Source organism: Poecilia reticulata, chromosome 7, assembly GCF_904066995.2.
Source record: "Poecilia reticulata chromosome 7, P_reticulata-male-v2, whole genome shotgun sequence".
In the NCBI taxonomy this organism is placed as follows: Eukaryota; Metazoa; Chordata; class Actinopteri; order Cyprinodontiformes; family Poeciliidae; genus Poecilia; species Poecilia reticulata.
Window position 1 is genome coordinate 33117265 of NC_088836.1, and position 22579 is coordinate 33139843.

Consider the following 22579-nt stretch of genomic DNA (forward strand, 5'->3'; position numbering starts at 1 on the left):
AGTAAAATTTTTTGCTTCAGACATCTCCTTTGTAATAGTCTTCCTGTAATGCTCTGAAAACAGGAGATCTTCTTCTTGTCTTCATTTCCCGGAAGAAACTGCAGTAGCTGAGGTTACCGGCAAGAGGGACCACTATGGGGATGGCATCCACCAAACACCGCAAACAAAAACCCTTTAAAGCGCCAGATGCAGTGAGACAAACCAAACTCAGGAATCACAGCACGCAGAAGAGGAAGACACAGTCACGAGACCAACAGAGTCACCATCACCATCACCATCACCACACCAGCACCTTCACCGGACCAACACCGTCACCGGACCAACACCGTCACCGGACCAACACCGTCACCGGACCAACACCGTCACCAGACCAACACCTTCACTACACCAACACCTTCACCACGCAAACACATTTTAACCCAAAGATTATAAATAACAAAAGATAAACTGAGCTCATAAAAGAGGTCAAAGGAACAAAACTGAACTCAGGCAAAAATGTAAACAAACTGGCTGCACAAACAAACATAACTGACCTCACAAAGAAATGACAAACAGAAGTAGATATGGTGGCTGATCAGACCAATTAAGACACAATAGGGGCAACTAAACAGGATACAATTACAAATAACACAAAATAACCAACAGTACAGCTAAGTTTGGCTAAACTAAAGACACAAAAATTAAAATCAAAAATATTAAAGTTTAAATATTAATATTTACTTAAATACTTATCTAAACAAAGAAACTACAAATTCCCCTGCCAGCAGAAACTAGTGGTTCAGTCCAATCAGCATTAAGCCTGCTGAGCCCTGGCCCCCATCTTTGTCTGACCACTCCAAGGCAGGTAAGTACCGGCAAAACAAAGAGTTAGTCTTAACCAAACAAATTAAACTTTAAGTTGATATAAATACATATGTTAACTAAATGTGCACGCTAACAAAAAGAACAAATGTATCCGAATCAACTAATAATTGTTTTACTGAAACTAAAGTGTTGTTGTGTTTGTATGAAAAATAAATTGTGCATAAAACAGTTACCGTCTGCTGACTTCAATGTGTGGAAATGGGTTTGGCCATCAGACACCAATGCTGCTTGCAGCTTGAATTTATATTCTATGTTTGTGTGAACCTTCTTGATTTGATTGCCTGTCACTATGATGATGTTGATGTTGCACTGAAACTTCCCCAGAGAGGGACAATTAAGTTATTTTGACAGTTATTATTTTCTCTGTTACATTTCACAGATAAAGCATATATTAATGAGTTTTTAAATAAAAATATGAATATTAGTGTCCAAATTTTCATATTAATGCAATCTCTCTGGAAGAGTTAAAAAAAAAAAACCTCCAAAAAACATTTCTACTTGGGATTATTTCTAACGGAAAGGTTCAATATTATTGAATGTTTTTGTTAGTCATGAATTTAATCTAAGTATCAATGTAATGATCTTTGTTTCGTCTTTGCTTTATAGTTTCCTTGTATCTATTTCAGCATCCTATCGTAATCATTCACCTTCCTTAAGTTTGCATAGCTGCTGTCTTCCACAGCTGCTCCTTATTCCATAACAAATGTATTTGAATTCAATGTCATTTTCTCCTTATTGCTCAGTAGAAGGTCACTGGTTTTTATTGATTTTGCTGGTTTCCCATGCTGGTCATAGTGGCTTTATATGATCCTTCTCATTGATGACACAAAGCTGCATGACAAGAATGAACTAGAAATAACTCACTGATCCTAACCCTGATGTACAGCAAACTCACTGGAACATCATTCAGACTGCAGAAGCTTTCTAATTGTTTCCAAAAACACAGAGCAGCCAGCATCAAATCCAAAGGAATCATAGACCTCTGTGACAGGATTGTCTTGACACAAATCTGGAGAAGGATACAGAACCTGCCCTCTTTATAACATATGTGGACTGAAGCTGGTTTTTAGCCTTCAAGATGGCCGACTGCTCTTGTCCTCTGCCACGGAGCCCTTCAGGCATGACAGATCCCACTTCTGACACCAAGAATGTGGTGGAACTTTCTTATCAAACAGGTAGAGAAAATACTCAAGAACTGAGAAAGTTGCAACTTTATCTTTCAGGTGTTTTATTTGAAGGCAGTCAGTTTAAAGACTGAATCCAACAGAGCCAGGGAAAGCAGAGCGACATCTCATAGATACGTCCTTTTTTAATACACGTCTGCTATCAGAGAGCACATTACATACAAGAACACTGTTCTGGACAGAGAAGCTGAAGGGGCAACATCAGCCGGTTTGGTCCGGTTCTAATCAGTTCTTGTGCTACGTAACTCTTCACGCTACCAGGAAAACGTCCATGGCCGAATGCTGGAAGATTCAGCAACAACTTGAACACGTTGTAAAAAAGTGACAAAACGAGAACAGACAGTGACTTACTCAAAGATGTCCACTTCACAGACAAATAAACTGAAGGTATATAAAGTCTGTGTTTCCATCTCTGAGACATCCTGTGACCAGAAACTGCTGCTGGAACAGACTCTTCAACTAATCATCAAATCAAGGTAACATTTAAAGTCCTGCTGCTCATCATGATGTTTTACGTCTTGGTTGAGTTGATTTGTGATACTAATTATGAACTTTCCTAACGACTCTTTCCACAGATGGCTGCTGGTCTTGTCTTCACTCTGCTTCTTGGTGTGAGCTTTGGACTCTGGGATGGAGTTGATGTAAGTAAACAATGATTGGTGCGTCCCTGTTGGGAGCTTTGGCTGACTGACGCAGATCAGATGGAGCAATCTGAGACATTATTTGGTTGAAGGTCAATGAGAAAACTTTGTTTTGTTCTGAAACTTTGGGTTTTTCCATCCACAGGCAACTCAACTGAGAGGTACGTGCTTCTTTTATTGTTGGAGTTTCTGATACCTAAAAGACAACAGTTACATTTTGGGAAGTTCTTTCAAAATATAGGAAACTTGTGTATTGATCAGCTTTATCGGGTCGTCTTTTCAGCACAAGTACAGGACTTAATTTCTGTATAAAGTAAATTAATAAATTGTTTAGTCAGTACATATTGCATAGAAACCTCCCATCCTAAATGCAGATAGGTCACATTAGTTTTTACAGAAGGCAGCTAGAAATGCTAAGAAGGCAAATTATTGTCTGAATAAAATAACTGAATCAGAACCAATAAATGTGTCATTTCATAGATTTGGGAACTGGGGTTTTGGGACCTATGTGGGGATATCTATTTTCTTCCACCTCCTCAGGTTCTCCACTAGTTGGAGCCTTGGGGCTGCTGTCACCAGAGGCCAGACCTGCTGATTATTGATCGCACCTGCAGATAATCCCCGTTGTTATCCTGGCTTTAAGAGAAGCAGGGTGTCAGTCCATTGAATCCTGAGTTTTGCCTGCTTTAGTACTTCAAGCCTCAGAGAAGTCACCACTGTGGCTTTTTCCTCAGGTTTTTGTGATAACCTGTGAGCTCACCTTTCTGATCTTTTTCCAAGGTCCTCTCGGTGTTTCCCTGGGATATGTGCTCTTTAGTGTCACCCTGGTTACCTTCTCAAGTCTCAAGATCCTCTGTCCATTTCCTGGTTCCTTCTTATGTAACTGACGGCCCCCAAGTTCCTCTTCCTCCAGTACTCGCCGCTTACCTGTCCACCATCCAACCCCACCACCTTCCAGCAGCTCCAGCAAGTATTCAGAATCTCATCTCGCTCCTCACTCTGGACAGAAACCTCACTCGATCCCAATCCTCGGAAACCTCCAACATTCCCCCTTGACAGACCATTTCCTTCATCATCAGTAAGCGAGAGAATTTAGCATGCAGGTTTGTCCTCACTCTGCTACCTCCTCACCTCTCGTCTACTCTGTTTTCAATGATCCAGTTGTTCCCAGCTTCCAGTCAGCCCTCTTTCAGAACAGAACTCTCTCATACAATCTCATGATTCCGACCTTAGTTCTCTCTGTGATCAACAGGATCGAACTAGTCAATGTCTGGATCAATTAACCCACCTCTTACACAACCTTCAACCAGCTTCTCCTTCTCCTGATTGAGCTCCAGTTCCAGCTCCACCCATAATTCCAGTCTACCTGTGAGTTTTTCCTCTCACTTCACCAGAAAAATGTGCAGGTGATGTAAGCCAATTCTGGGGTTTCCTGTTACAATGCTCACTGAGTTTAAACCCCTCTCTTCAATGTTTTCCCCATGACGTTTCTAAGATAAGCTACATCATCTCATAACTCACAGGCAGAGTGTTGGAGTGGGTGGAAACCCGGCTCCAAGATGTCAACGGTTATGGCATTATGTTGGAAGAATTCTTGGTGGAGTTTAAGCAGAATTTCAGTCAGGATCCCGATCACACTTCTCTGCCCAGTAATCTATAGAAATTAATACAGGGTAACAAACGGGTGAAAGTAATTTTAAATTCTTGGGGGTACTATGACAAGAAAAAAAAAAATATATATATATATATATTTGTTTGCTTTGGAGCTTCTGTGCTAATGATATGTTTTGCGAAGCGATAAAAGCTGGGTAGCTCTTGAATTGCTACGAAATAAAGCTCTATTTCATTCAGCCCACTGGCTGCAATGTTGACACCTTGAGATGCCATGAGACCTAAATCCTGAACATCATTGCATGGAGTGCATTCCAGTTTTCCATGTCTGGTTTATAAACATTCATTTTAGCTTTTAAACTGGTTCTATTGATCCTGTGTCCAGACAGAGGAATAATCAGTAGCTCAGCATCATGACCTGTTTGTTCTGATAATCCTGCAGCTTCCATTTCATTTTCCTAACATGGCGCCTCCTCACCCTGACTCTCATACTGACAGGAGGAACCACAGAGCTCTGATAAGTTAAAAGCACATCTTCTGAAGTTGGGATATTTTTCCTCCAACAGGATCCAGAGGAATCACCTCAAACCAGATGTTGGACTGGATTTTATTTCAATGTCATTTGTGAATGTTTCTCATTTTCAACAGTGGAGCTATAAAGGTTGGAAAAAGGTTATTTTGGAGAAAATCTCATCAACATCAATATTTCCACTAAAAAAGAGGCAAATTTTTTTTGTTTGATATAAAGGAAAAGCCTCTCAGAGTCTGAGCCTGACAGCACCAAACTATTTTTTTTATATTAGACAATTAATTTAATTTCACATAATTATTGCGGTAGAAGCCATTTGTTTGTTAAATACTTAATGAAACATATTTACCGTGTTTGATGTTTGTTGTAAATGACGTATAGTCACAAAGATAATTAGTCCAAGTTTGTCGTTTATTGAACGTTCAGAAACTACAGGGGCTGTGATGCACCAATGCAAAAGTAAAAAAAGGTAAAACAACCTGAACAGGTGATCAACTCTAAACCACTCGCAGCTTTTTACTCTGTCTCTGTCATTTAAGCACAGCCTTTGCTATGGCAACCTCCTGCGCTCCGCAAGCCGACCCGAGATTATGTTAAAAACATAACATTCAGTCCGTTATGATCAGGTTTGCAGGCTTGATATTTATTTTTCGATCATTAATAAGACTCTCATGAACACAGAGGTGGTTGATAAGTTCATTTTAAACTATTGTTCTGCTAGTTATTTTGGTAATGAAACCGAAACACACAGAATTGGACAACACCTTGTTGAAACAATAATTACTGAGATTATTGTTGTTGTTGGGTCATTTATTAGAACACATTTTGTTGATTTTTTTGTTGTTGCTCTTTAATAAAGTTACGAACGTTTTGATAAGGAACCAGAGGAGGACGTGCTGCTCTCAACGTCCTGGCGGCGTTCAGTTTGTCACCTAATGCCGAGATCGACTCAAAACCTTCCGGGATCGACATATTGCGCCCTGCTCTAACAAAGCACAAACAGTTCAGAAACAATATGAAATGAGAAAAAAAACTATTTATTAACTGATTAAGTCGTGTTTTAGATTAGGCTATTCTCGAAAAACTACTCAGTCACGGCTGATTAGTGGGTAGTCTCACGGCTGCATGGTGAATCCATTGATATTTTTTACAGCAGACAACCGCTCCTCTCTTGGGGGTACTGCGTACTCCCGCTAAATCTTTTAGAGGTATGCAGTACCCTACTGTACCCCCTTACTTTCACCCTCGATAACAAAGCAGTCACAGAATTTGTCATCGACTTCAGGATCTGCGCAGCTGCTTCCAACTGGAATGCATCTGTGCCTTTTTCTATGCCCTCAACGATTTTTTGAAAGATGAATTGGTTACATTAGCCAAACCAAAATCTCGTAACGAATTAATTTCCCCTGCCACCCGCTTGGATAATTGACCGAGGGAACACAATACAAGAGATTTACAACTTCCAGGTCCAACCCACCTTGCACTACTCCCATGTCACGCCCGCCTTCTCCACCGAAAGCCTCAGAGCCTGAACCTATGCAGATTGATAGAACCCAGTTAACTCTGGAGTGTCAGAGGAATATGGATTCAAAACAGTGCCTATATTGCTGGGTAACGGAACATTTTGGTTGTCCCGTTCAACCAAAAGCCCAGGTCCGCCAGTAGATTTGGCTAGCGGGCCACCTGGAAGAGAAATCATCTCCCCAAATACTGCTCCCTGACACACTAGAATTCAATAATGATTCTCTAAACCTTTCATTCTCTTTGATTCTGTTTGAGAGCGCAATTTAATAGATTGAGCCTTAATTCAACAATTCAAGAATGAGACCGTTCCACTTATCTCTCCACTACGAGTCACTGCTCTCGATGGCAAGCCATTACTTCAAATCACTCACATGACTTAACTCCTCCATCTCATCATCTCTGGTAGACACAGTGAAGAAATTTTCTTTTTTGTTTTTCCCACGTCTATCTCTTCTGTTGTCTTAGATTTTGGCTGGTTATGACAACACATTCCTCACATCAACTGGTCCAAATTAGATATTGAGTCCCGGTCTACTTCTTGTCACTCCACTTGTCTCCGTTCCGTCTTTCCACCCATCTACATCTTCTGAAGATCATGATCTCGCTGTATTCAGTAAAACCAAAGCTCTTTCCTTACCCCTCATCAACCATATGACTGTGCTATTGATCTCCATTACCCTCCAGTTGGCTATTTAACATTTCACGTCCAGATGGAGGTTGATGAGAAGATTTGTTTCGGGCCACAGATTCAACGTCCACCGCATTCCTTGTCAAACATGTCTTCTGTTTTCATGGCATCCCACAAGAAATCCTATCAGACCAAGGTCTTGGTTCATATCACAAGTCTGGAAACAATTCTGCTCAGCCATTGGAGCAGAGGTCACACTCGCATCCGGTTAACATCCACAATCCAACGGACAGTCCGAATGAACGGATGAATCAAGAACTGGAATCCACCCTCAGATGCTTTACCTCAACAAGTCCATCCAAATGGAGCCATAACTTACCCTGGGTTGATCATGCTCACATCTCTGCTGCCACCTGTTTAACACCTTTCCAAATATCTCTCGGTTATCAGCCTCTGCTTTATCTTGCAGATGAGAAAGAAATATAATTTACTTCTGTTCATCACTACATCTGTCGATGCAGAAACATCTGGTCTAATACCATTGCTGCTCTAACCCACATTTCAGAACCGAACCGCCGCTTCGCTGACTAGAGAAGGATCCCAGCTCCACTATACTCACCTGGTCAAAAAGTTTGTTCCAGTCAAACCGTCAGAAGAACTCACTCATTCACATTTACTTGTTTGTTCAATAAACTTTATTTACTTCTCTTTTTTTCTCCTGAGAGTCTTCTGCATGTGGGCCAAAAACCTACCTAAAACCATGACACACAGGTTTTTCATGTAAATGTAAACTGTCATCTATAAAACCTTTTGGTAAAGTGAAATATTTTTACTTGATTATTGACTTAATTTAACATTGATCATGCTATTTCCATAATTATTAGCTGACATAATTCCCATTTTCATAACCAGTAATTTGAATTAATTTCTCATATTTTTTTATGTATTTTTCCCATAATGTCTGATGCAGCTGAACTTCTGGACCGTGTTCGGTGATTAAATTATGCTGATTATTGGATGGATGTATTTACTTTCTCTCTTCATATTTCCCAGTTGCCAACTGTGATAAGTGCACTTTTGGATGGGCTTCGTACAACGGTCGATGTTTCCTGTTTATGAATGTTAAAATGAGCTGGGCTGCAGCAGAGGTACAACAAATGTGCTGCTCACAGCAGATTTCCTACATTCACAAAGAAATGTAAATTTATTTATACAAGACAATAAAATTCACCAACATCAAGGTTACAGAAACTGATTGAAACAAATAGAACCATAATTTCTAAAGGTCGATATTCAGCTGCACCAACTGTCTCACTGCACAGAGGGAAGTTTAAACCACTGTTGTCTTTTTCAGAGAGCCTGCCTCTCATTGGATGGAAATCTGGCCTCAATACGCAGTACAAATGAGTACAACTTCATCAGACAGCTTGTCCTCAGTTCATCTAAAACAAACGCATCAAGTTGGATTGGAGGTCATGATTCAGCAGAGGTGAGATTTTAAAAACATACAAATAACTCTGTCTGGTTGATCACTTTTTATGCCAATATGCATTTCTCATGGCACTTTGTGTAAATGCTTTGAGACGATATTTGTTGTGAATTGGCATTTTATAAATTAACTGAATTCAACAGGTGTAGGGTTAAGGCCACGCACCATTATGTCCTAAAATTTCTATTCATTATGTTGCGCCATGGCGGATTCTGCTGCCTAGCGTCTGGGAAACCAAACAAGGACATAGTGCGGCATTTGCATTGGGAATTTGGGCTCAGCTTAGGTCATTCGGGTGGACGCGCAGTAACATGCAAGATCCACCGGGTGGAGCTCTTGTATTGGTTTTTGAAAAACCGGATTTCGGTCGAGGGCCTCTGGAAGGTGAGGGGTTCTGCCATTGGGGGTCATTTCGGCCATAAGGTGTGAGCGTGTCTGATAAGTCCTGATAAGTGCGGATTTGGGGTCGGGGGTTGTGGGGGAGGTTCCTTGGAGCCATGAGGAAGCATGTGTGCTTCCTTTGGTTATTTTGAAAAAGGGTGAGTTTGGGGTCAATATGTGACTTGGTGGGTTGGTGAGGCCTGCCATAAGGAATCTTGGGGCGCTGCTTCCTAATGTCTGCGTGTGTCAGTAAGCCTCGCTGAGTCCTGATAAGTGTGGATTTGGGGTGTAGGGTCTCCGGGGTCATGGGGGAGGGTCCGTGGAGCCACGAGGGAGCAGGTTTGCCACATGTGAAGCTTTGGTTATGGAGTTTGAGGCCCTCCATAAGGGATCTCATGGCCCTGCTGCCTAATGTCTATGTGTTGACCTCAAGTGCTGGAGGTCAAGGTTCGGTCCTGGTGGGTCCTGGTGGTCCAAGGGGTGGTCCGGCGGGGGTCCGGGCGGGTGTCCGGTCCCCCAATCCCGGGTGGGTCCTTGCCATAAGGCGGAGGGGTCCAGACATGACCTGGAGGTGGTTCTTGAAGAAATATTTCACCAAGTATGTGCCTGAACTCCAAGGTTCTGCAAGTCCATGGGTTTGGTCCTGGAAGTTAAGGGGGTGGTAGTGTGGAGGTCCAAGCGGGTCTTCGGTGCCTGAGTCATGGGAAGAAAAGGCACACAACAGCCTTGTGGAGGCCAAAGGTTACTCTGAGATCTCGACCTTGGACTCTTGAGCCGGGTGTGGGTAGGGTTGGGTTTAAGGTCCCTGGAGGTCTCAGAGCCACGGGGTTTTTTGACCAAGGTAAGGTGGGGTCCTGGTAACCGAACCCCGGGTACGGAACCTCCATGAGTGGTCCCGGTTCTGGAGAACCAGGCCTGGACATAAGGAGGTATGGGCCGGTGCTTCCAAATGGCCGTGTTGAACTCAAGTCCTGGAGATCGATGGGTTGGTCCGGCAGAGATCCATGTGGGCTTTGGGTGCCTGAGTACTGGGTGGAGAAGGCACACAACAGCCTTAAGGAGGCCTAAGGTTACTTTGAGATCTCGATCGTGGGTGGGGTTGGGTTAAAGGTCCCCGGACATAAGGAGGTATAGGCCGATGCTGCCTAATGTCTGCCTTACCAGGGGCACCATACATAAAGGTACATCCAGGGCTCTGCCATGGCCGGGCTCCTGCCCGGGTCCTGGTGCCCCAATCCTGAGTAAAGAAGCTCCATAACTTCCCCCCCTGGGCCCCAGTTCTGGAGAACCAGACGGGGATTTTTGACAACTTGTTGCGGGGCTGAGGGTGTCCAAATCCCGGGGAGGGTCCAGCCATAAGCTGCAACGGTCAGCCATTTGGCTGAACGGGATTTGTGCCATTTCAACAAAGTCCCCAACCATAAGGAGACGTACAGGGCTCCGCCAAATGGCCGGGCTCCTGCCCGGGTCCGGTACCTCAATCCTGGGCACGGGTTCTAGCCATAAGCCGGAACGGTCCGCCATAACCCTAGGTTGCCCTAAGTCCTAGAGTAACTTGAACTGTCAACTGTGAACTTGAAGTTGACAGTTCAAGTTCAATCAACTTGAACTGACCAACTTGGTTCTGTTTGAGGTTCTGGTTCAGATTTTCTATAATGAGTGACTGAAGTCTAGGTTGGTTCTGTGTGATTTGTTTGCATTGGAACTTAAAACTAAGATGTTCTTTCAGGAAGGCAACTGGTTGTGGAGTGACGGTTCCAAGTTTTTGTTTCATCACTGGGGCAAGGGTCAGCCAAACAACGCCAACGGAAACGAAGACTGCATGGAGATCAACTTCACTGGTATTTATTACTGGAAAATCGCAACTTGTAATTTTATAATTTAGTTTAAATGCATGTTTTTATAATACCTTTGTATCTGATGGCTTAGTAGGTAGGAGTTTGTCCTGTAATCTTTGGGTTCGTGGTTCGAATCCCCACTCTACTCATGTCTATTGTGTCTTGGGCAAAACACTTCATCTGCCCTGCATGCTTTCTGTAACGGATCAAATCATGTCAAAGGTTTGCAGTCAGGATTTATCTCGTCTCTTTACAGAACAAGATTTTGTGAATGATAGAAATTGTGCCATGAAGCTTCCCTTCATCTGTGCCAGACCCATCAAACCTTCTTATGCCTTTTAAATGCCCACATGGGTTTCCTGCTGGTGATGTCACTTCCCCCTGGATGTTGAGCCTCGATGACATCACTGCTGGAAGAACCTGATTTCACTTCATTTGATCACTTAAATAAACTTGTTTCTCTGAAATCTGATTGATTTAATCATAGGATTTAAAATATGTCAACATTGCATTCAAGCAGCAGCTTATAAACTAATTGGTAATAGTTCTAAATCTCAGCTATAACTTTATGCTGAAAATCATCAGGATATCAGTGCATCAGTAAAGTAATAAAAATCTATGAAATATGAACAGTTTTCACAAACTGAACCACCTGGTTTGAACAAATTCACTGGTGTCACAAATATTTTACACCTAATGAAACCTGGTAAGAATGTTTGTCATCATAAACCTCTGAAACACCAGAGCATCTTTAGTTAAAAGCTGTTGACCCTGACCAGATTACTGCAGATGGGTCGTTATTAGGTCTCACCACAGGATGATGATCCAAATCACACATGAATACAGACATTTTTCAGACATAGAATCAACTTTCTAATCCTGGAGATATTAGTTTAATTATGCTAGTTTTTAGTAAACCTTTGTTTAGGTTAGATTTAGACTCACGGTTTAATTAATACATAACTTAATCAGTAGGGCTTTTTTCTTTAGATGTAGTAATCATGATTTGATTCAAATTAGTCTATGTAGCACAGTTTTTATAGTACATCACTTTCTTAAAAGAGCATCAGCCAGTATTAGAGTTTGTGGCTAATTGTGCTTCAGTACATATTTCTTCCCATGTGTCTCCTGCTATTAACTCTTGCAGTTAATTTCTGCTTTATGTTTGAGGAAACATGTATTTTCATAGAGAAAAACAGATCAGATACTTTACTAATAACTATTGTTTCCCTTTCCTCCTTATATGTCCATTAGAAAATGTTCTGTAAGTGTAGGTTCATGAAGTTTAGTGCAATTGCTATGTGTTGTCACAAAGGTTCTCAGTTGTAAATTTCTACAGATGTCTGTCTGAGGGAGACCAAATTCATTTTTCTTCTGCTCAAAGGTTTTGAAAATTCCCTCTTCAATTAACTGATGGATATGAGATAATCCATAATTAGACCAGTGTCTGAACCCAGAATCTAACTTGTTTGGTAAAAAAGTCTTCATAAAGCCTATACTTGATAAAAGTGAGATCTGTTTTAATAACATAAAACCCGATTGTATTTTGTTCCAGATTTTGAGGGTGTTTTTTGTCCAGATTGTCATTTATTTTGCAGCAGCATCTAAGAAAGCTAATGTTTGCAGTGGCACTGAGCACATCGAGTATCTGTACTATTCTGTAGCCATACTAATAAGGGTTTAAGTTGTGCAGCCCAGTAATACAATTTTAAGTTTGGGACTTTTGTGAGAAGAACTTTTAGGTGGCAGATTGTTGATTTAGGTTCCATCAAATACAATAATACATCATCAGCATACAATGAAATTGTGTGTACTTCCTTGTTTATTTCTTGTGTAGATCTATGTTCAGCAGTGACATAGGTCTGTAGGATCCTTACCCTCTTTGTGGACTACTACTATTGTGGCTTCTGTCCAAGATGGTACCATAGTTTGGGATTTTAAAGCAGGATGATATGCTTTTAATAGCAAGGGAGCCAGAAGATCTACAAACGTTTATAGAAGTCGTTGGCAAATCCATCTTTGCCTGGACTTTTGCTGTTCTTAAGCAACTTAATTACCTGCTTGATCTCCCATTCCTCAATCTGTTGATCGAACTTTAAAGCCGCCTCATTTGTTAAGGAGCTCAGCTTTATGTTATTTTACAAATCTGTGAGCTCTTGGTTATTATTGCAAGTATCGGGGTTCATACATAATAAAATTTTGCAAAGAACTCTGCTATTTTGTCAGGTGTTGTCTCAATACTCTCTTGGGGTTTTATTTTATGAACCATGTTGGAGGACTGCTGTTTCCTCAGTCTAAATGCCAATAACCTACTAGCCTTCATAATATTTCTGGTTAGTGAACCTCAAGTTGCCTTCTACTTTATCTAACAACAGACTGTTTATTTGTCTGCGGGTTGCATTTAATTCCGTCACGATGTCCGCCGAAGCGTGTTGTTTATGTTTAAACTCTAATTCTTTAATTTTGTCCTCGAAATCTTTTAGTTTAGCATTCTTCTGTTTTTTCCTCGCGGACGTGAAGGAAATTATGAGGCCTCAAAGAAATGCTTTGGCACAGTCCCATATTATCAGAGGTGTTGTTTCTACAGATTTATCAGTTTCTAAATACGTCTTGAGCTCTTCTGTAATAAATGCAATGAAAACATTGTCGTTAAACAGGGCTGTGCTAAGCCTCCATTGTTCAGATCCTATGTCCCATCTTAATAAGACCAGTGCATAGTCAGAAATAAGAATAGGTAATATTTCTATATCTACTATTCTATGCAACTCTGTAAATATAGAATAGTAGCTTTACGGATCGTCCGTACACTGTTACCATCAACACTCAGCCGCCCGCCGTGTTCAGTCTCTTCGCTCACCGGTATAAATTCTCCTCAGCGTCTTCCCGCCGTTGCTCTGAACCAGCAGGAGATAAGCTGCTGTACTCCAGGCATCGCTCTCGTCATTTTCAGGATGCTTATTGGTCCCCCGAAAACGATAAAAACCCGGCATTATCAATCAATAAAATCCCCACGGGCCGAACTTGAAAATTGGATGTTATGCTGCTAAGACTTAGCTTTCGTCAACAAGTCAGAGGCGGAAGTGAGAGCTCTGAGCAACGTAAGTAATGACCCAGCCGGAACACAGTGGCTAAATAATAAAATATAATTTAACGAAGCTTCGAGGCAGGTAAATTTTCCTCGAAGAATTTTAATAATCGAGGTACTCGAATCACTCGAGGAATAGTTTCAGCCCTAATACAAACATAAACAAGCATGAATACAAATGAAACCTCTCAAATATTGTGAATAACTTAAACTAACATAGGAGTCTCTGTTTATTTTTCATTTTTTTCACTTTCGTTCTGTTTCTCTTGTACTTTTTGCCGTTAAAGTCACTCCATATATGAAATCCATGACCCTGCAACTCTGTGCGTCACTGTTTTGTGCACGGCATTGATTGTGTTTGTGTGATCAGAACGGGTTTGCTTTTCCCGAGTGGCACCAGAACCTGCTGCGCAAATTCTGACTTGTTTCTATCTTATTTGCGCAGCAGCAGCAGCATCTTGCTCTGCTTCAGTCCCACCTCTGTGCCACAATCCTTTGAGCATTGATGTGGCGCAAAGTGCACCGATAAGAAATTATGCAGAAAAATACAGAGAAATGTTGAGGAAAGCTGTAACCATGGAAACAGATTTTTTTCTTAAATGATTCAGCTTCAATCAATCACCTCTCATCTCAAGTCTCTCCTCTTAGACTGAAACTACTGCAGATCTGTAGCACTAGCTTAACATTTCACATCCTGCGCCGCACCGTTATACTTTTGTCAATGCTGCCTTCAGTGAGTGTGGGAACTTTCAGTATCCAAGAGCCGCACAGGATCCATCGAAGAGTCGCATCACTGCCCCTGCACTGGAACATCATCAAGACTCTAATTGTTTCCAAAAAAGGCAAAACACAGAGCAGCCAGCATCAAATCCAAAGGAATCATCTCTAGACCTCTGTGACAGGATGTCTTGAGACACAAATCTGGAGAAGGATCCAGAACCTGCCCTCTTTTTAACATATATGGACTGAAGCTGGTTTTTAGCCTTCAAGATGGCCGACTGCTCTTGTCCTCTGCCACGAAGCCCTTCTGGCATGACAGATCCCACTTCTGACACTAAGAATGTGGTGGAACTTCCTTATCAAACAGGTAGAGAAACTACTCAAGAACTGAGAAAGTTGCAACTTTATCTTTCAGGTGTTTTATTTGAAGGCAGTCAGTTTAAAGACTGAATCCAACAGAGCCAGGGAAAGCAGAGCGACATCTCACAGATACGTCCTTTTTTTAATACGCGTCTGTTATCAGAGAGCACATTCCATACAAGGAAACTGTTCTGGACAGAGAAGCAGAAGTAGCAACATCAGCCGGTTTGGTCCAGTTCTAATCAGTTCTTGTGGTACGTAACTCTTCACACTACCAGGAAAACGTCCTTGGACGAATGCTGGAAGATTCTGCAACAATTTGAACACGTTGTAAAAAAGTTTCCAAAACGAGAACAGACAGTGACTTACTCAAAGATGTCCACTTCACAGACAAACAAACTGAAGGTATATAAAGTCTGTGTTTCCATCTCTGAGACATCCTGTGACCAGAAACTGCTGCTGGAACAGACTCTTCAACTAATCATCAAAACAAAGTAACATTTAAAGTCCTGCTGCTCATCATGATGTTTTACGTCTTGGTTGAGTTGATTTGTGATACTAATTATGAACTTTCCTAACGACTCTTTCCACAGATGGCTGCTGGTCTTGTCTTCACTCTACTTCTTGGTCTGAGCTTTGGACTCTGGGATGGAGCTGATGTAAGTATGGAGAAGGACTTAAATGGAAAAGATGGCTGCTATGCTGGTGTGAAAGTTGTTTTAAATTCCTACTCGTTCTATGAGAAAAGTCGCCAGTGGCACATTGTGCAAACCAAAACAAATAAAGTCAAATATTTTACTGTACTATAGACTACTTACATGGATAATGCAGAAGTAGAAGCACTTCACAATGTGGAAGAGAGATTTATTATGGTTCTGCTATATGGGGTGGAAACAATTAATTACCTTTAAACTCTGGTGAAAAATAAATATACTAAATATGTTAAATTTTAGTATACTTGAGCATACTTTAAGTCAGACTAATACTTCAAGTTCACTTGGGATTAGTTAAATTGAATTGTGACATTTTGGAACAACTAATTTTGTACTTAGTGTATTTTAATAGTATTTAAATTGTATTATAGCACAATTTAAAGTATGCTAGGTGTACTTCAACGTACTTTTTTGGACAACTAAAGTTGCACTTAGTGTACTTTAAGTATATTTCTTTTTATGCAATAAAAATGTGCTTGATTAGTACATTTTGAGTGCACTAAGTATACTAAATATTCTAAGTATACTTAGAATATATTTTAAGTATTTTACATATTTATTATATTAGTAATGTGATTAGAGTACGCTATAATTACACTTTTGGTTTATCATAATTGCTAATGAAGTAACTTTTTAGTTACTTAATGTCTTTATTATTCTGCTTTGCCACTTTGTACATTAATGCTTCATACACACATCAGTACTGCAAACACATCAGGAACCAGAATACAGAAGGATCCATTACAACACACTTTACAGGTGAAACTAATTACATTGTGCTTTCAATATATTACCATTTTGACAACACTTTATTTGATGGGGTGTTAATAAGACTGACATGACACTGTCATAAACATGAAGAGTCTTTATGAATGTCTGACTGTTGTCATGAAGTGTCATTTGGTAAATAATGACATTTTTAATACAGTTACTTTAAAAGTTGGATCAAAGGTCCATTAAAAGTGTCAACTTTGCATTATTTTCTAAATAATGACACTAATGCTAAGTTGGCACATTTAATGGACCTTTAATCCAACTTTTAAAGTAACTTTGCATTAAAATTGTCATTATTCACTGAATGACACTTCATGACACTGTTGGTATGTTCCTAACAGGAGTTATATCATTTTTATGACAGTATCATGTCAGTCTCTTGACCCCGTCAAATAAATGTAACCCACATTTTTCAAGAGTACATTGCCAATATACTATCACAGGTTTAAGTTCATAAGCCAGTGTCTCTCAACCTTTTTTGGGCCAGCGCCCCCCGAGCCGTTATTCAGGTCCCTCACCGCCCCATCAAAGAATTTGTAGGCTACTTTGCACTGACTATTATTTTATTATTAATATTACAATCACTATTGTAGATTGTATTCTTGTTTCTGTATTTATCATAAAAAAATATTTCCCAGCGAACAAAAAAGCCATGGGAATAGAAATTATTTTCACAGGTGTCTATGAAAAATTCAATGGACTTTCAAGTTAAAATTGGCAGGCCTAACAGCAGCCAGTAAGAGTGGAAAAATATTCTTCTTCTTTGCCATTTTCTAGTTGTTAAATAAATGACCAGATAAAAGATGTACAACATGCCAGTTTAAACTTTGAACTATTTGCAAAATGACTGAGCTCTGCACCTTTAAAACATGGATAGAACTGTAACTACATTAATCATAGCTCTTCTTCTCTTCAGTGTTTGTCAGTTTCTGGTGGTGCAGCTCTGTGCTGCCTTCAGGAGAATGGGACATCAGAGCATCATCTAAAAAATTTCACCCACATGGCATTTATGTTCATATGTGCACTTGGCACCAGGACACCCTAGGCCAGGGGTGTCAAACTCCAGTCCTGAAGGGCCGCCGTCCTGCAGTTTTTAGATGTGCCACAGGTACAAAACACCTGAATCAAATGACTTAATTACCTCCTCAGTTCTCCAGAGCCTTGCTAATGACCTAATTATTCTATTCAGGTGTGGTGCAGCAGAGGCACTTCTAAAAGTTGCAGGACACCGGCCCTCGAGGACTGGAGTTTGACACCCCTGCCCTAGGCCGCAGTTCGATGATCGATTTTGTCATCGTTTCATCAGATCTGGATTGCCAGACTGGGCTGGTTGTCCCCCTGTTTAAAAAGGGGGACTGGAGGATGTGCTCCACTTACAGGGGGGTCACACTCTTAAGCCTCCCTGGTAAGGTCTATTCAGGGGTCCTGGAGAGGAGGGTCCGTCGGATAGTCAAACCTCGGATTCAGGAAGAGCAATGTGGTTTTCGTCCTGGTTGTGGAACACTGGACCAGCTCTACACCCTCAGCAGGTCCTGGAGGGTTCTGGGAGTTCACCCAACCAGTCTACATGTGTTTTGTGGACTTGGAGAAGGCGTTCGACCGTGTCCCTCGGGGGGCCTTGTGGGGGGTTCTCCGGGAGTATGGGGGTACCGGGCCCTTTGATACGGGCTGTCAGGTCCCTGTATGACCGGTGTCAGAGTCTGGTCCGCATTGCCGGCAGTAAATCGGGCTTGTTTCTGGTGAGAGTTGGACTCCGCCAAGGCTGCCCTTTGTCACGGATTCTGTTCATTACTTTCATGGACAGAATTTCTAGACCAGCCGAGGTGTTGAGGGGATCGGTTTTGGTGGCCTTAGGATCAAATCTCTGCTTTTTGCGGATGATGTGGTCCTGTTGGCTTCATCAGGTCGTGATCTGCAGCTCTCACTGGAGCGGTTCGCGGCCAAGTGTGTAGTGGCTGGGATGAGGCTCAGTGCCTCCAAATCCGAGGCCATGGTCTTGAGCCGGAAAAGGGTAGAGTGCCTTCTCCGGGTCAGGGGGGTCGTCCTGCCTCAAGTGGAGGAGTTTAAGTATCTGGGGATCTTGTTCACGAATGAGGGAAGAAGGGAGCGGGAGATCGACAGGCGGATTGGGGCAGCGTCTACTGTGAAGCGGGCGCTGTACCTGTCCGTTGTGGTGAAGAGAGAGCTGAGTCAAAAGGCGAAGCTCTCGATTTACCGGTCGATCTACATTTCCACCCTCATCTATGGTCATGAGCTTTGGGTCATGACCGAAAGAACGAGATCACGGATACAAACGGCCGAAACGGGTTTCCTCCACAAGGTGGCTGGGCTCTCCCTTAGAGAGAGAAGCTCGGTCATCCGGGAGGGACTCAGAGTAGAGCCGCTGCTCCTCCACGTCGAGAGGAGCCAGTTGAGGCTCGGGCATCTGGTCAGGATGCCTCCTGGACGCCTCCCTGGTGAGGAGTTCAGGTCCCACCGGGAGGAGGGGGAGACCCAGGACACGCTGAAGGGACGATGTCTCTGCTGGCCTGGGAACGCCTTGGGATTCCCCCAGAAGAGCTGGAAGAAGTGGCTGGGGAGAGGGAAGTCTGGGCCTCCCTTCTGAAGCTGCTGCACCCGCGACCCGACCCCGGATGAAGTGGCAGAAAATGGATGGATGGATGGATGACATTTATTGAGCAAATCAGAGCTATCAGTGGAAAAACAAAAGTTCCAGATCCTTCAAATGACATACAAATATGAGACAGAAACATGGATTATATCTTTATATAGACCTGTGTATTGTTTTATAGATTAATAGTTTGTTGCTCGTTCTACGTCATGGTTCTTCTGTTTCAGAGTTTTCCACAACGAGCGCATTGTCGTTATTTTCTTTACCCCTTAAGGCGCAGAGCGGTTGGGAAGCGCGTATCGATGGAGAAAAGCAGATTGATGCAAACCTTTTAGCTCCGGTATTCTGATAATTAAAATTCAAAGTGCTGTGGTACCATTTCATACCAAATCACGCTCACCATCGTGGTATCACCCATGGAGGGATTATTTTACTTAAATGGGTTCATTTTTCAGAGGGATACACAGTGAGGGTATCGTGATTTTAGTCATTACATGTTTATCAGAGCGAGTTTCTGTTGTCCTTCCATGGAAGCGGGCAGCATCCAGACAAACATTAAAACAGTTTTTAATTTAAGTTGCTGGTTTGACATGATCACAGGACTGAGAAAACATATGTACAAAATATCCTCAATAAAACATTAAATATTTTAAAATCAGACACCAGATAAGTGAACCACAGCACAGTCGTCAGCCGGTGTAACGCTGACCTGATGTGGTGAAGCTACCAGTAGCAGGAGAACGGAGCTGCGCCAAAAGCCACAAACACTGAAGAGAAGGAGAGCTGTCATCGATACAGTTGCAGCCAAGCATGACTTAATGTTGCAAAATACAGTTTCAGCAAGTAGCACAAAGTCTAAACTGGTATTTTTGTGCATTTAAGGTGTAATTTAAGTTTACTTTGGAGCAAACGCCCCCTGGTGGGCGGTACTGCCCACGTTGAGAAACGCCGTCATAATCAGTTTTAATTTAGCAAAATAACATGAAACAACTAGATACTATCCATTTGCTTTTAATTGGCACATTTTGTAAAAAGCAGACAGACAATAACGGTCTGAAGGCTGTGAAAGCTATGAGCTTTGGGAGGGGGTCAAAGGGGAGAGAGAGAGACGGCTGGAGAGTGAGAGGCTCCATCACAAAGCAGTTCAGAAACGATTCAGAATGAGAAAAAGAGAAATTTCTAAACGGATGAAGACGTGCCTATTGGTAGCCGATCTATCCTGACTCAATGTGCAGCCGTTCTCCCGGTACTGTGTCCTGGCGCAGAGTCTTTTAGCGGTACGCAGTACCGGATCATACCAGTTTACTGCCACCCCTGCTGATATGTCCCACTTCTGAAAGTAGACTGACTGACCCAGATCAGATGGAGCAATCTGAGCCATTATTAGGTTCAAATTAAATGAAGAAACTTTGTTTTGTTGGGAATTTTGTTCTGAAACTTTGGGTTTTTACCTCCACAGGCTGGTCAACTGACAGGTGCGTGCTTCTTTAATTGTTGGAGTTTCTAACACCTAAAAGACAAAAATATAACATAAGACACTTTTGCATAGATCAGCTTTATTGGGTTGTCCTTTCAGCACAACTACAGGACTTAATTTCAGTATAAAGTAAATTAATAAATTGTTTAGTCAGTACATATTGCATAGAAACATCCCATCCTAAAGGCAGATGGGTCACAGTAGTTTTTACAGAAGGCAGCTAGAAACACTAAGAAGGCTAATTATTGTCTGAATAAAATAACTGAATCAGAACCAATAAATGTGTCATTTCAGAGGTTTTTTATGTAAATATATTTTCTAATAACTGTCATCTAATAAAACCTTTGGTAGATGAGCAGTATTTTTAGTTGATTATTGATTTAATATCGATCATGCTTTTTCCATTATTATTAGCTAACATTATTCCCATTTTTATAACCTGCAATTTGGATAAATTTCTCACATTTTTAAATGTATTTGTCCCCTAATGTTTGATGCAGCTGAACTTCTGGACTGTGTTTGGTGATTAAATGATGCTGATTATTGGATGGATGTATTTACCTTCTCTTCATATTTCCCAGTTGCCAATTGTGATAAGTGCACTCCTGGATGGGCTTGGTATGACGGTCGATGTTTCCTGTTTATTAACGTTACAATGACCTGGGCTGCAGCAGAGGTACAACAGATGTGCTGCTCACAGCAGATTTCCTACATTCAAAAAGAAATGTAAATTTATTTATACAAGACAATAAAATTCCCCAACAACAAGGTTGCAGAAACTGATTGAAACAAATAGAACCATAATTTCTAAAGGTCGATATTCAGCTGCACCAACTGTCTCACTGCGCAGAGGGAAGTTTAAACCACTGTTGTCTTTTTCAGAGTGTCTGCCTCTCATTGGATGGACATCTGGCCTCAATACGCAGTACAAATGAGTACAACTTCATCAGACAACTTGTCCTCAGTTCATCTAAAACAAACGCACAAAGTTGGATTGGAGGTCATGATTCAGCAGAGGTGAGTTTTTAAAAACATACAAATAACTGTTTGGTTGATAATTTTTTATGCCAATATGCATTTCTCATGGCACTTTGTGTAAATGCTTTGAGATGACACTTGTTGTGAATTGGCGTTATATAAATGAACTGAAATGAATTGAACAGGTGTTCCTAATAAAGTGGTCAGTTCAGTCAACTTGAACTGACCAAGTTGACTGAACTTGGTCAGTTGGAGGTTCTGGTTCAGATTTTCTACAATGAGTGACTGAAGTCTAGGTTGGTTCTGTGTGATTTGTTTGCATTGGGGCTTAAAACTAAGATGTTCTTTCAGGAAGGCAACTGGTTGTGGAGTGACGGTTCCAAGTTTTTGTTTCATCACTGGGGGAAGAACGAGCCAAACAACGGCAAAGGAAACGAAGACTGCATGGAGATCAACTTCGCTGGTATTTATTACTGGAAAATCGCAACTTGCAATTTTATGATTTAGTTTAAATGCATGTTTTCATAATACCTTTGTATCTGGTGGCTTAGTAGGTAGGAGTTTGTCCTGTAATCTTTGGGTTCATGGTTCGAATCCCCACTCTATTCATGTCTGTTGTGTCTTGGGCAAAACACTTCATCTGCCTTGCATGATTTCTGTAACGGATCAAATCATGTCAAAGGTTTGCAGTCAGGATTTGTCTCTTTGTCTCTTTACAGAACAAGATTATGTGAATGATACTGTCTGTAGCCTGAAGTTCCCCTCCATCTGTGCCAAACAACTGTAACCTTCTTATGCATTTTAAATGCTCATATGGGTTTCCTGCTGGTGATGTCACTTCCCCCTGGATGTTAAGCGTCGATGACATCACTGCTGGAAGAACCTGATTTCACTTCATTTGATCACTTAAATAAACTTGTTTCTCTGAAATCTGATTGAATTCATGTGTGATTTGGATCATCAGATCATGAAAGCAGACATTTTTCAGCAGACAGAGAATCTGTTGGAGATTTAATTATGCTAGTTTTTAGTAAACCTCCGTTTAGGTTAGATTTAGACTCACGGTTTAATTAATACATAACTTAATGAGTAGGGCTTTTTTCTTTAGATGTAATAATCATGATTTGATTCAAATTAGTCTATGTAGCACAGTTTTTATAGTACATCACTTT

General features: G+C 41.4%; 2 protein-coding genes across 2 annotated transcripts; both read left to right on the forward strand.

Moving 5' to 3' along the window:
- The first annotated feature begins 2287 nt into the window (after positions 1–2287).
- On the forward strand, positions 2288–12769 carry LOC108166411 (galactose-specific lectin nattectin-like). The gene is made up of 7 exons (XM_081609364.1): positions 2288–2524; positions 2624–2689; positions 2835–2850; positions 8035–8129; positions 8336–8470; positions 10581–10692; positions 10946–12769. The coding sequence occupies exons 2-7, from the start codon at positions 2624–2626 to the stop codon at positions 11029–11031; spliced, it is 510 nt and encodes a 169-aa protein (XP_081465490.1). The 5' UTR covers positions 2288–2524; the 3' UTR covers positions 11032–12769.
- A 2425-nt stretch (positions 12770–15194) lies between these two features.
- Positions 15195–22342, forward strand: LOC103468092 (galactose-specific lectin nattectin-like). The gene is made up of 7 exons (XM_081609369.1): positions 15195–15348; positions 15448–15513; positions 20412–20427; positions 21011–21105; positions 21312–21446; positions 21759–21870; positions 22127–22342. Exons 2-7 carry the CDS (start codon positions 15448–15450, stop codon positions 22192–22194), a joined length of 492 nt encoding a protein of 163 aa, XP_081465495.1. The 5' UTR covers positions 15195–15348; the 3' UTR covers positions 22195–22342.
- The last annotated feature ends 237 nt before the right edge of the window (positions 22343–22579 follow it).